Below are 13,801 nucleotides of genomic sequence, written 5' to 3'. Positions count from 1 at the left end.
AAATGAAGCTCAAAACTTCCACAGTTATTGCAATTCAGTTTTGTTCTGAGTCTGGCTTTTAATCCCCCACCTTATTGGATTTTATGTCAAGATTTCACCACTCCAAAAGGGTTCAGCTAATAAAACACTTTTTTATACTGAGCTTTGTTTTATCATAAAAACAGAAATCTGGATAAATCATKAACCGTCTCTTCATTTCTTCCTGAAGCTACAATACAATTCAATTTTTTCTCTGCTCAGCCTGAATTAGGTTTATCACTGTAACAAGGTTCTTATGTCACAGAAGGTTTAGTTAAAAAAAAGTTATTTCAGGTCTGGTTTTCCTCTCTTGACTTGTCCTTGCTTTGACCACTGTGTYTCAATAAATCTCTGAGCTGATTTCTGCTCAGAGGTTTGTCTTGTAATTACTTTAAGTAGCCTTTATCAGAGATAACGGACCTTTGGAGCAAGATCACATTTAATTACAATTGCCAAATCAGGCTCTAACCACCCCTACACCCTGCATGGAAGAGGCAATAGTCAAAAGAAGAATGAACATTCAAATACAGTGACATGCAGAATGCAGGTGTTCTGCATGTCACGGAATTAATTTCGGTTTTAATACGAAAAAGATAAATCATAACTACAAAGTGATAGGTGAGGAGCCAAACAAGTCTGAACACAATTGTAAGAATGCACAACATTTTACAGCAAATAACAGACTGTGGCAAAATTTGTATAACGTGCAGAGCCACTATAAAACCAAGTTATGATAATTTTGCAATAACAAAATGCTGTGCTGTTTGAATGCAGCGTTGGTATTCTTACTTTTTACATCCACCACTAAATTAGAATGTGCATATTAAAGCAACTTGTTAATTTATTCTACATAATTCAGATGTGCACCTCGTTGTCAGATTATTCTGCATGTATTATGTATTCCTGTCAATGTTGCTGAAGAAGTACGTTCTACATAAAAGCCGGTATTGTTTTAGTGCAATTTTATCAAAATTAAAAGAAAAAAAGATGCTTCCACTTCACCTTTTCAACATGAATTACACATTTTTGATCGAAGGAAAGCTTCTGGTGGTATGTGTGGTTTTAGGCTGAGCTCTAGTGGAGATATAATGAATTACAGAATCCATGTTAAACTAAAGACAACACATGTAAAGGTAACAAACAAAAAAAATCCTAATGGAGTTTTTCAGAAATAAGGCATGTAGACAGGTACTAAACTCTGAATCAACATGTAACTTTAATTATTCTTTATTCTGGTTGTATGAATATTTCTGACAACAGATAACTGGATCAGTTTGTCATGAAAAATGAGAATTTCTGATCTTTTCGATTTTGCTTGATGAAATTTTAGCAGTAATAATCACACATGTAGTCCGTTCTTTATAAAACTGACAATTGTTGGATCTTTTCAAAGGCCTAGAACAAACCTATGTAAACTGGCAGCCAAACAACCAATCACAACAAAGACCAATGCTCCTGTGGCCAATCACAGAGGACATTGATTTGTTCAAAGCTTTATTGCCCTTGCAGGGCTACAGAAATGTCATTTTGTGGATTTGAATAGTTGTTCAGGATCCAATAGTTTCATTTTATCCAGACTTTGAAGGATTAGTTCCTTAAAAAATAGCTTTTTTTCAAATTATGCTTTGAGTTAATGTAAAGCTCAGAGTTACTGTTTGCATATGGCCACATAGACAAATGCATTTATACTATTTTATGTATCAAATAAATCCAAAAAAGAAATATAGTTCTGGCCTTTTTACCAGCGGTTTTACTACTCAGTTACTAAATTTAATTTTTACAATCAGGCCTTGTTTTACATTTTCCCTCAGATTTATTCATTTTAATATTTTTCCCTTACAAACAAACGATAACAGACATGGTGGCAGAGAAAATATAAGCTGAACTCTCATCACAGCAGGACACATTTTCTGGAACAGGAACTGCTGAGGTGTCCAATACTGGTCCTATTCTACATGTTTAGATGTTTCTCTGCTTTGACACACCTGTTTTAAATAAATAGGTGATTGGCAGGCGTCTGTAGCACTTAAAGACCTGCTGAAGAGCTGGAAGATACAGGACAGAGACCCTTGAGGACCCCACTGTCTGAGCACTTGGGAGAACTGATCATTAAAGGACTTGCTGTCCTATAAAAGATTCAGTCTGTGTCTGAAGGTAAAATAAATAGATAGTAAATAGTAATAATGGACTGTGCAAACTGTTGTGACTTCAACAAAGTATTTTTATTGTGCGTGTGTGTTTTATACTATAATGCATCAATTTGTTATTATTCTAGATAATAAATAACTACAGTTATGAGCAATCATCATTGTCTCTGAAAGCTTTTCCAGTACAGTTTCCAATACAGTTCCTGTTCAGTGCCACAGACTTGTCTGAAAGGGAAACTTTAAAACAACTGCTTTCATCTCTTTCAGTATCACTCCTTTGGGAAAATGTCACATGCGGAAAGTAAACACTACAGACTGCCAAAGGGTTTTATAATAAAATCTTTTATTGATTTTTAATTATGTCAGCTAATATTTCCCTCTGTCTCCAGCACCATATTGATCTCTGAAGAACATCAAACACACCAGGATCAAGCTGCAAATGGAAACAGAAAGAGGAAACATGGAAAGACAAAAAAAAAAAGCTTTGACTTTTTAAATAGATTTAGCTTACTTTAATTTGATAAAATATATTCTTATATAATTATTTAAACCAATAAAGCCTCTTCAAGTCATTATTTATTACTACAGATAGTGTCACTGAAGAGAGGGATGTCTGAGTTTCTCTCGTGGAGCTGCTGACTTTGCGATCTGACTACAGATTAGTGGTAGAAGATTGTGATAGAGGTGGAGATGTTAACTTGGCAGATGTCTGATCTGATGTTTTTATGTTGAAGTCAAATCTATCAGAAAACTTGACAAACTTCATTAATGTCACAAAAATACAACTGACCTTTTTTCTCTCTGTCCCTAAACGATCAAGACATCATGATTCTTTTCATTTCAGCAAAAAAATTAGTTTTTTTATACAACATAATGTATTGTGTCTAACAACTATTTGGATTTTTTTTTTTTTGTCTCTGTTGGTTCAATTCAGTTTCTTTCTTTTTCTTTTCTTTTCTTTTTTGGGCCAGTTTTGTATTGATAAAAAATTGATAAAATGGATCTTGTGTTGTTTTGCCATTTAACTGGCTGATTTTATAACACTTTTACTCATAATTTAGGGAATTAAAAGTAATTTTAAAGTAAATCTCTCCCTTACATTCAATAAGCCCATTACAAACCAGATGAATGAAGGCACACTGAGGTTTCATTATACTGAAAATATGACAGAATGTTCATCAGGGCTTTTAGATGTAAAACCATCACGTCAAAAAATAAGCTATGAACTGCATTATTGTACTAATGTGTCCACTGAACCATGACTTTGTGCAGAGAAAATATTATTTCCACAAATCAGTGAAATGTTATGAACTCTGTCTGTTCATCTTGGTAAAATGTTGTATTTTGTTGGGAAAAGCTGTCAGACATTTACCCTGCTGTCACTTTGTCAGACTAAACACCTTCGATCCCCATCTTTCTTTAAACGTCAAGAAAAAAATGAAATGGATTCTGAATCATTAATGGGAATAATCAATCCACAGAGAKCCCAACTTTAAAAAGACTGGTCATACAGGTTCTGCTATGAACGACTCAGTAAGAGACACCAGGAACCCTCAGATGATTTTAGCTCCTGTCCTGATTTGTCGAATGTCTTTTCTGASAAACATAATCAATAGTACATGAATGGTCAAGCTACTGTGACTGATCATATTTTAAATTTATAGAAACTTTAGATCCACCAAAGTGAATGACTACATATATATTTTCTTTTTATTCTGTGGAATGAATCAACTGAGCCACTTAGAATCACAGAACTCAATATAAAACTGACAAATGATAATGTTCGTATACATATCTGGTGATTTCAGTTCAATTGTTTATTTTTTATTTTATTTTGGATTTATGAAAAAGAAAAGGCTGATTGCTTCAAGAAATAAAATAAAACGTTTAGCTCAGAGTATTCAACTACATTAGCCACACTGTAAAAAATGAAATGTTGGATTTACTTAACCATGTTATGTTACCTGGTTCCACTTAACTGAGTTGAATAAATTCAAAGCAATATACCAGTTTTTTAGCCAGAGAACATGAATATGTTGCTTTGAATTTACTCAACTCAGTTAAGTGGAACCAGGTAACATAACATGGTTAAGTTAATCCAACATTTCATTTTTTGAGTGCACTCATAACTTTTCACCAAGTCTGCGTATGTTGTGCACAGCCTAATGTCACAATAATAATTCATACATGAACAAACATTCCATCTGTAAGTTGCATCATCATCATCATCAACAGTTCATCTTAAATCATGTTAAACTTGGTTTAGCGGAAAACACACATACATTTAAGCTGTGTTTAGGCCATTTGTTAATTACCATAAAATCCAGTTTAAACCTTTAAAAAAATCACAAGCTTACTGATGACATTTTCTGTTTGTGTTATAAATATGTTTCTGTTATCTGACATGTAAAGAAACATTTCTTTTTTTTAAAAAAAGGAAATTATTTGTAAAAAATTAATTTGTTAACCTAATATGAGATGGATTCTGAAATGAGTGGACGCTGATGGAGCCCGTCTTGTTTAAGCTGATGCTCAGTAAAAGGAGATTAGATACATGATGTCCTTAAACTGCACATGCTCATTTACACCGTGATTTATACTTAACCATCTGACAGGAAGAATTTGGTCCTCTCAGTACATATAATATTGGTAATGTTTGTGTTCACCATGTCAATCACTAAAAAAAAGGAAAAAAAAACAATTCCTGATTCTGGAAATCGTTTTGACCTTTACTGTATTCTATTGACATCTACAAAGACAGGTGGATGGTTACTTTTCTTCAAAGAGAATGGATTTTTCTTTTGTTCTAAAATTAAAACATCGTCTTTTGTTCCATCCTTTCAAGGGCTGACATCACATCAGCTGTGCGTGAGAAGAAATGAATAATCAGCAGGTATAGAAGAGAAGTCTGTTGAACAGTACAAATTTTAAAAATGGGGTCTCTGACGGAGCGCCGCTTTTGTGTGCCTCTGTTGAAGAACAACGCACAGCCGGGAGCAGAATTTAAAACTCGAACATGTCATTCTGCTTCATGGCCAGCTTCGCCACCTCCTGCCTTATAGCCTGCACGAGTGCTGAGGTGGAGAGGCTGCTCAGGGGCATGCTGTCCATGTCCTTCAGCACCTGGGGCAGGCTTTGCTCAGACGCTGTGCTGGGGGCAGCGGGWGGCTGCTCCAGAGTCTGGTTATACTGTAGTGGCAGCCTGCTGGGGCTCCCTTTTGGGTAACGAGGATTAGGAAAAGCCTCTACATACCCGGGCAAAGGTACCTGAAAAACCCAAGGAGACAGGGCATCAAAAAAACTTCATCCTCCATATTTTCACTTTATTRCTGTACGCTGAGTGAACAGTTTCTCCTGCTTCACTGTTGAACAAAGACATATCAAAGGGTGATAATATCTGATTAAAATGATCTGATGATGGATAAAATAATATACAGTATAAGAAACATAATGAAAAGACAGATAAGCGGAAGAACATTAAAAATCTGTGTTTTGAAAGGAAAACAGCTACCAGTACTTTTCAAAAGAAAATGTTAAAATCGATCAACATTCTTAAATTCAAGTCAGTTCATGTCTGCATGCTGCATAAAGTTTTCTTGTTAAAACATTTGTAGATGCAGGAAAAAAAACATATTTCATAAAAAAATGAAAAAAGCTGAATGGAGGAGACTCGTGGGTTACAACARCATATCTCAAAGAACTGGTGAGGAATCTCTTATTTGATGTTATAAATGAAGGAAATAGAAGAATGCTTGACAAACAAGGATAAATCGTAAGTACAATTATTGTGGCATTCTGCTAAATATACAAAACTATTAAGACAAAAGCACCAACACATGGTGCGTTTTCTGTTTTGCCTTTGCATTGTTGTAAACTAACAAGTTTTCTGGCTCTGCCTGACTGAACAGAATGAACAGACGAGAGAGCAACAGGATTTTTATAGGCCACATCCAACTTTACACCTATCCAAACAACAGAAAGAGCTTTAGTTTTGTTTATAGCAATTCTATAAGTTGTCCAATATCTGGTTGAAACCAAAATTAACAAGTTTTCCAATAGTCATTCAAGTTTTCAATAATAGGACTAAATTTTGCACGGGGAACTTGAACCACTGCTGGATGGTCTGTAAAGTTTAATCTCAACATCTTGGTCATGTTGTTTTTTTCCACTAGATTTTTCAGTGGGCTCAACTCACAGGCCAGAAATATTGGGGGATCTTACAGAGTCTGCCCATTGTGGCGGAACATCTTCAGGCTCCGGTGGATAGGACATCCAAGAGGGACTGTGGTAGGACGTGGGCGACGTGGGGACAAAATACTCTGAGTAGCCCGTCCTGGTAGCTGGGATGGAGTAGACAGCTGTTATTGGGTTTCCTGTGGCAAAGAAACATTGTGAGATTCACAGATTGGCTTAAAATGTTTCATTTTTGTCAAAGCACAGCTTTCTCTTTAAAGTAGTTCTTGCCATTTTCATATTTGCTTACCTGAATAGTTTGACACAGGCTGTTCTGCAGTGATGGGTGGAAGTGCTGCTCTAGCGGTCGAACCATATGGGTTGATCTCATGTTGACTCCGCAGTTCAGCGACAGATGTTTCTGTGCTCCTTCCCTTAGGCCCCAAGTCTGACGTAGAACTATGATGTACAGGAATGAGAAAAAGGATGACCAAAAAAAACTGCTGCAAGACTACACCACTAGATGGCAGACACATCCCACGTAGAAAAGTGAACGCCTCATTAATATTCTGCTCAATGCCCTGAATTAATATACAATAATATACCASGCCTTAAACCACCCTGGCCACAATTTGTCTCCTCATAGTCCCTGAATATGAATTTTAATGTGATTAAATCAATACTATCTTAAAGGTTTGCAGAAGGCAAAGTGTGTCTGTATTTCTGCATGGATCTGTAGTTTGTTTTGCCAAACCCCAGTTGTCACAAACACTGAAATGCTCAGTGTGATGTGTAATGATGTACCTTTTTTTGCAAAAAGATTAATAAAATAGCATATGCAATATATTCTGCAGGCCAGATAACCAGATTTATATCAGCAAATATGAGCATACTGACAATTTTATTTACATAAAAGAATTAGTGATTGACTTCTTGAAGGGGTATTCCATGTTGCTGTGGAATATTTTAGTTGTTACTGTTTATGACTTCATAGGGTAGAGCAAACTCAAGGCCAACATGGCCCACAGATGACTTCCATGTGGCCTGCCATCATGGGAGGTGTAGTTATATCTTTTACCTAATTAAAAATATATATTTTATATAAAATATAAACATTATGTTTATGATACAATGCAACAAAATAAACACATTTAAAGGATGAAATATAATACTTGTCTGGCTCCTGAGCAGTTTAGTTGAATAGCATTGTATTAAAAKCTCAAATTAAGCTGCTTTAAAGACCATAAACTACATCCCCTCTAATGCATGTTGGAATTCCCTGTTAGAAAGTGGGAGAGTTCAGAATTCAAAACGGCAGCCACTCACCACAACTCAACGGTGAACTCTTACTTTTACTTTYAACAGTGTTTCTGTATTATTTGTGTCACAATTAGTCAGTTGTACATCTAGTACTTTTTAGTGTTTAAAAGTAAGAAGCTGTTTCCATGCACAAAACACCACATAGAGCTCATTTATTGTTTGTTAGTGGTTACCGGTCTTAGCAACAAGACGAGTAATGAGATATTTTGTTTTTAGTTGAAGCTGAACATGATACATCAAAGTTAATTACAACTGACCCTTTGAGGGCCACCATAACGCTCATGTGGCCCTCGGTGAAAATTAGTGTGACACCTCTGGGTTTGAAGCAGTGCAGGTGTTCGGATAGGAGATGGGATATTATTAGTCTCAATACTTCCTGTCTTTCTCTCTACTCTTGAAGTTTTGACTCCCAGTTTCTTCTCCTCACTCACAAGTGTTTGCTCAATGGGGAAATGTTGCACTGCTCTTTACAATATGTCTAGCTTCATAAAATGCTCCAAAATGATTTTTGGTGCAGCTACAATGTGATCTGTAAAACATTTACTCAACTTCATTTCTGCTATTGTGTAAATTAGTAAAACACTTTGAACTGCAAGAATCATGAATTGTATTATATCAATGACCTTTCATTGTGTTGCTGAGTGTGTGCCTCAGTTTTCATCTTTACCGTCTTAAAGGTGTTTTGGGAGGAGGCCCGGTGCGAGGTGGTAAAGGAGGAGGGGAGCCCAAGGCCATCTCAGGAAGCTGAGTGAAGCGAAAAGCCTTTAAAAACACAGAATGTTTTTTTTTAAGGGAAAGACTTCTCTTCTTCATAAGTTACTAGAAAAACTGTGTGAGCTTAACCAACTTACTGGTTTAGGCAGGCTGCACTGATATACATCGGTTGCGTAAGACGGTACCCACTGCAGACCACCAAGCCCAGAGCTCATCGTGCCTGGAACACTGGTTACCACATCAGCGTATGCAAGGGGAGGCGGGGCTGAGTTGTAGTGGTCAGAGGAGTGTTGCTGGTGGTGGGTGTGTCTTCCAGTAGTGGATTGCCCCCCAGAAGCGAGGCTGAACGCCTCCTCCAGCAGCAGGTGCATCTGCTGTCGTACTTCATCAATGGACGGCTGGGAGCTCAAAGTGGACGTCTCTGAGTGTCCTTTTAATCCTCTCCCGTATGTGTACCGTCGCGGCCCCATGAGATGATCAATATTTGTCTCCTTGATCAGCTCTGGCTCGGTCTATAACACATGCACAAAGCAAAAACCACTCTTAGGTAAAACTGACGCACTTTTTCCTAAACTTTTACAAGTAAAACAAACATCAAACATGAAAATAAACAAAACTTGGAGACAAAACTAAATAGTTTAGTTGCATTTGATGGTTTTAGATTTGTGGCAGTAACAAACCCACATTAAACATTCAACTGTTTTGTTCCTTATCTCTGCTCTTTGCACACTTTTCATTTCCTCTCATTGTTCTTAATCTCACACCTTTTATTGTGTCCATTATGCTTTTGAACTCTGTGACAAATTTATACAATCTGAGGCTGCCCTACTTCCTGTTTGAAAAGAGGGCGGCCACAGGAGACACAGCACAGTGCACCTCATAAATCAGCCCTCCTTGAACATGAAGAATCACATCTGCAACCAGAACAGCCCCTTTGTATTTAACAAGTCCAAAATAAAATAAAAAAATACCACTTACCATTTTAAATATTGCTATTTTGCCACTTTTACAATAGAGTTGAACAGCTTGATACAGAGTTTAACTACAGTACAAACCCAAAATTCATCATGGTAGTGAAAAAAGATTTGTCTAGAGGTTTATTTTGCCTTTGTAGGACAAGGACAATATCAATCCACACAGAAGCTTCATTTAACTGTCTATGCTTTTAAGCAGGCAGCACCAGCTTGGGTTTTACTTCTGCAACTCAAATAACAGGATAGTCGAAGGAAGTTCAGGGAAATGCTTCCAATAAAAAAGTGTTGTTTGACAATAATCTGCTTAATTACTTGTTTGTGTTTTTTGTATTCTTAGTTCATGACTGGAAAACATGAACACGAAAAAATGGAGGCACTTCAGTATAAATCAATGCGATCAAATTGTAGTCGTCTTTATTTTTAATTATAATGAACCCACTAATCTGCCTTCAGTTGGTGATTACTTGAAACAGCACCTGCCTGATCTGTAAATCTGTTCAGTGTCTTCAGTAACAAAGAGAGGAAAAATATTGAAACTTTAATCACTTCTGAGTTTTAAAGCTTGTAATTGTGTTCAATCACAATAAATACAAATGATAGTGCCACTTGAAATTGAGTGTCCCATTTCATCACAATATAAAAGATTATATGTCACTGCGAGATATAAAGCAAAATGCCCAATAAGTTGGTGACCCTGTTTGGAAGAACAAAACTGAAGCTAATACAAAAATTTATGAGTCATCCATCGATCCATCGATCCATCGATCCATCCATCCTTTATCTTAACCCACTTCTTCCTTTCAGGGCCACCGGTGCTCTTATCCAGCAGTCTTTTTGTGAGGGGTGGGGCACACCCTGGACAGGTTGCAAGACCATCACAGGGACATATAGAGACAAACAATCGCTCAGGGAAATTTTGAACTAAAATGAAGGTCATTTTGAAATGCATATACTGTGTTTAACTCAAACAAAGGATGATTTTTATGCAGTAAACTGCAAAAATTGTTTCATAAAATGAAGAATTTGGCTTTTGCCCCAATGAGGGGGCTCTTCTGCAGCAAGAACAACAGGAATGATTATACTGACCAAATATACTCAATGAGCTTTTTCTATGACAAAAATAGTTTAAAATTATTTTTTTTTACTGCTAATTGGCTGATCTAGTTGAGCAGAAAGGGGTTTTTGTTTGTGGGTTTATAAAACATGTGACTTACATCATAACCACTGTTTCGAATGCCTCTTCTGGGTCGCTCTCTCATTACAAGCAGGTCCATCTCTGTTCCTCCAGGGCTTGGACTGCTCAGGCTTTGTCTGCTGCAATAGGCCATCTGCCCTGCCTGGGACTGCCTGCCAATTASAGTAAAAAGGAGTRGATTCAATGGAAGTCAAACCTGCAGTACAGCAGTTATTGAATCAAAGTGTTTAAATTACTCTTTCAACTTCCATGCACATGCAGGGAAAGATAGTGAGGAAATGTCTACTACAATAAATTGTACTGGTCTCCGTGCACCAGGCCTGATATACTGTACAAGGTAAGGGAAAGAATTGCAGTCCCTTAGGAAAAGCTACAGGAAGCTGTGGCACAGATGAAACAGGTCTTGTATTGTGCGAAAACACGAACATGAAAAAAGCTGCACACCAACAAACTAATCATCTGAACGATTTCAGATAAAACTTTTTTAGCAGCATCTGCTGGTGAAGATTCTCACTCATCCAGGTGATGATCAGTAAAATAAGGTTGAAAAACAAAAAAATCTGGACTTCTATTTTGAAACTAAAGATGGTTCACTTCCCATTCAGGAAGTTCCATCTTCTTGAACAGGACACAAAAYGTCTTTAGTTTCAAAGTAGAAGTCCAGTTGTTTTGTTTGTTGTTTACAACAACACAGAACAAACAGCACACAGTATCACAGACAACACACATAACAATTGTTCTGATAAGCAAAATCTAATTATATTGCATTATTATTTCTTAATGGCAATCCAATCTTTTTATTAAAAAATGCAAAAGTTGAACACAGTTTGTATTGAAGTATGGTCGATGAAGAATAATTATTGAAACGTTTTAAGGTGTGTTTGGATGATTTAAAGCTTTCCACTAAAAGGAAGATCCGAGTGTTTTTGTAAAGGTTATAGTTCAAAATTTCTTTTTAAGAATTTACCAAATAAATCTAGAAATATTTGTTGTTGTTTTTCCTGTAAAGAGTTGTGTTTGGATTGAAAAGTTTAACTAAATCATTTCCAGATGGGTGACGGCATCTGAACACCTTTCAACAGCACTGGAAAATAATAAGGTCAATCAATGAGACGTTTTAACAGACTTGAACAAAATCTGGAAACATTTCATTTTCTGTATGTGAGTTTGTGCTTAGATGCATCTGGGAAGGACAGAATGGAGGGCTCGACACACGGGCAGCGACAAACTACAGCGATTAGCGGCTGTCATCGCAGCCAGGGTGAAAACCCGACACACGGGACGCGATAGCGATCGCAGCGTTGCAAATCGCGATCTCAGGTCGCTTGTCTTCACAAAATTTGATTGGTTCTTGACTCTGAAGGCGGGTGTGCATTACAGACGTGTAAACTAAACAAATCTTGCGATGCTAATGATATTGAAAAACAAACACACATCAAGATACAGTTTTATGAGGAAAAACTTACCATAAACTTCACCCTGSTGCCAATAAATTCTCACAAAGCTTTTTAGTAATCACTTGGTGAAAGTGTTAGCTAACTGCAGTGTGAAGCATACTCTCCTCTCATTGGTCAGTCAATGAAACCCTCGCTGATTGGTTGTACGCTAAGCGACAGCGACAAAAATTGAACATTTTTCAACTTTCATATGTCCCATCACAAGCTCGCATGTGCACGTCTACGTGTACGAGCGCGAAATTTCACATGCACTATTTTCGCCGGTCGCTTAGCTGGAGGAGGGYRAGCGATTGTCGCCTCACCGCACAGGCTCCATAGGAAATGAATGGAGAGCGAGCGACGTCGCCTCCCATGTGTCGAGCCCTTGAGTGTGAATGGTCCAGCACCCTGCCAATCCTCTTATCTCTAGAATTGAAAATCTGGACAAGAGCTACACAAATTTCTCAAACTGCCCTCTAAGATAGCATAACACCAACCCCAGAAAAAGGGGGTGTCGTGTATCTACAATATAAGCTGATTTGGGAGGGCAGCATTTTAGACAGGGATGAGTAATCGGCCTTGGTTTAAAACCCATCAACCAATTCAAAGTCCATGTCACCTGCAGTCCTCTCTGGTTGATTAACTGTGGGTAGCGAAGCTTTGCTTTTCTGTTTACATTTAGTCAAGGTTCCACTTGCTTTTTCCACTCTCCCCTCACCTCCTTTGAGACTTGACATAAGTGAAACCTCGCTCATCATCAGGCTCCAGAGGTCTGCCATGCTCACCGGCTTCCCTCTCATAGCCGTTCCGCTGTTTCTGCGACAGGGCCTGACCTCCATTGCTGCTGCCGTTGGTGAACTGGAAATCATAATAGCCCTTCTTCTTCGCCTTCAGCCTCAGCTTATTTCTATAGTGCTCAATGTCTGATTTCTGCTTTAAGGCCAAGTTAACCTGTGGAGATAATAGAATAACAAATGAAATAGAATATAGGAAAAAAACAAAACAACAACAAAAGTAGAAGTGCTTCATGTGACATGATTTGGATTTAGAATTAGAATATATACTGATGAAAGATTACGGTAGATATTTAGAAAAAAATACTTGGACAAAAATACTCCAGTTTTTACATCCACGAAATTTATGCAGTAAATTTTTGCATCATGCATCATTTTTCTTAGGTTCCATTAAGTATTCATGTCTCTTTTTGTATTTCTGCAAGACCAACAGAAAAAGGGACATCAGGAAGTCAGTGAAAGTATTTTCTATGCTTTAGTTGTTTTTTTTGTTGTTGTTGTTGTTGTTGTTGTTGTTGTTTTTTTCCAATAGCATCTGAAACCAATGGAAGCTGGTGTTTATAAAACTTGCACATGAATATGCTTTTATAAAGGTTAAAATAACAAATCTCTTTTTCCCTCAAAGTTCCTGAATTAACTTCACTTGAAACCAGAGAGAAAAGCAATAAATGACAAAAAAATACACAAAAACACAAAAACAGAAACTGCTGACTCCAGCAGAATGCACTATTTTCTGATAGAATCATGCTGTTCTGAGTCAGGTACAAAATTAGAAATACTATCACAATCTTTAATGTACTTTCAAACACAAGCATAGTCTTTATCTGTTGAATTCTTTTTTGTCTCAGTATATACACTATGTGTGTGTGTGGGTGGGGGGTCAGCTTTGGTGACATTTGGGGGCAATTTTAAGACAAAAATCCTACATTTGGGGACAAAAGTTGAGTCCCCATTTGGTTTAAACGCCATTGGAGGGTTGGGGGTTGGGTTTAGCACCAAGGTGTGAATTGAGTTTAGGTTAGTTTTAGGG

The 13,801-nt window shown here is 37.2% G+C and overlaps 1 protein-coding gene across 2 annotated transcripts in view; it reads right to left on the bottom strand.

The window, feature by feature from the left end:
- Nucleotides 1–4,211: 4,211 nt before the first annotated feature.
- Nucleotides 4,212–13,801, bottom strand: part of kiaa1549lb (KIAA1549-like b) — a 71,076-nt gene continuing 61,486 nt past the window's right edge. Inside the window, exons 16-22 of one of the 2 annotated variants that reach the window (XM_014001888.1) lie at nucleotides 12,696–12,928; nucleotides 10,561–10,693; nucleotides 8,510–8,884; nucleotides 8,326–8,402; nucleotides 6,649–6,797; nucleotides 6,387–6,538; nucleotides 4,212–5,432 (exon numbers count right to left, since the gene is read on the bottom strand). In XM_014001888.1, coding sequence (XP_013857342.1) covers nucleotides 5,169–5,432; nucleotides 6,387–6,538; nucleotides 6,649–6,797; nucleotides 8,326–8,402; nucleotides 8,510–8,884; nucleotides 10,561–10,693; nucleotides 12,696–12,928 — 1,383 coding nt within the window. In that variant the 3' untranslated portion in view covers nucleotides 4,212–5,168. Of the gene's footprint in view, nucleotides 5,433–6,386; nucleotides 6,539–6,648; nucleotides 6,798–8,325; nucleotides 8,421–8,509; nucleotides 8,885–10,560; nucleotides 10,694–12,695; nucleotides 12,929–13,801 lie in introns of both variants that reach the window. The other variant, XM_014001887.1, reaches the window with a different exon arrangement.

The sequence above is a fragment of the Austrofundulus limnaeus genome, unplaced genomic scaffold (genome assembly GCF_001266775.1).
Source record: "Austrofundulus limnaeus strain Quisiro unplaced genomic scaffold, Austrofundulus_limnaeus-1.0 Scaffold10, whole genome shotgun sequence".
NCBI lineage: Eukaryota > Metazoa > Chordata > Actinopteri > Cyprinodontiformes > Rivulidae > Austrofundulus > Austrofundulus limnaeus.
This window is presented reverse-complemented; position numbering and strand designations above follow the sequence as displayed.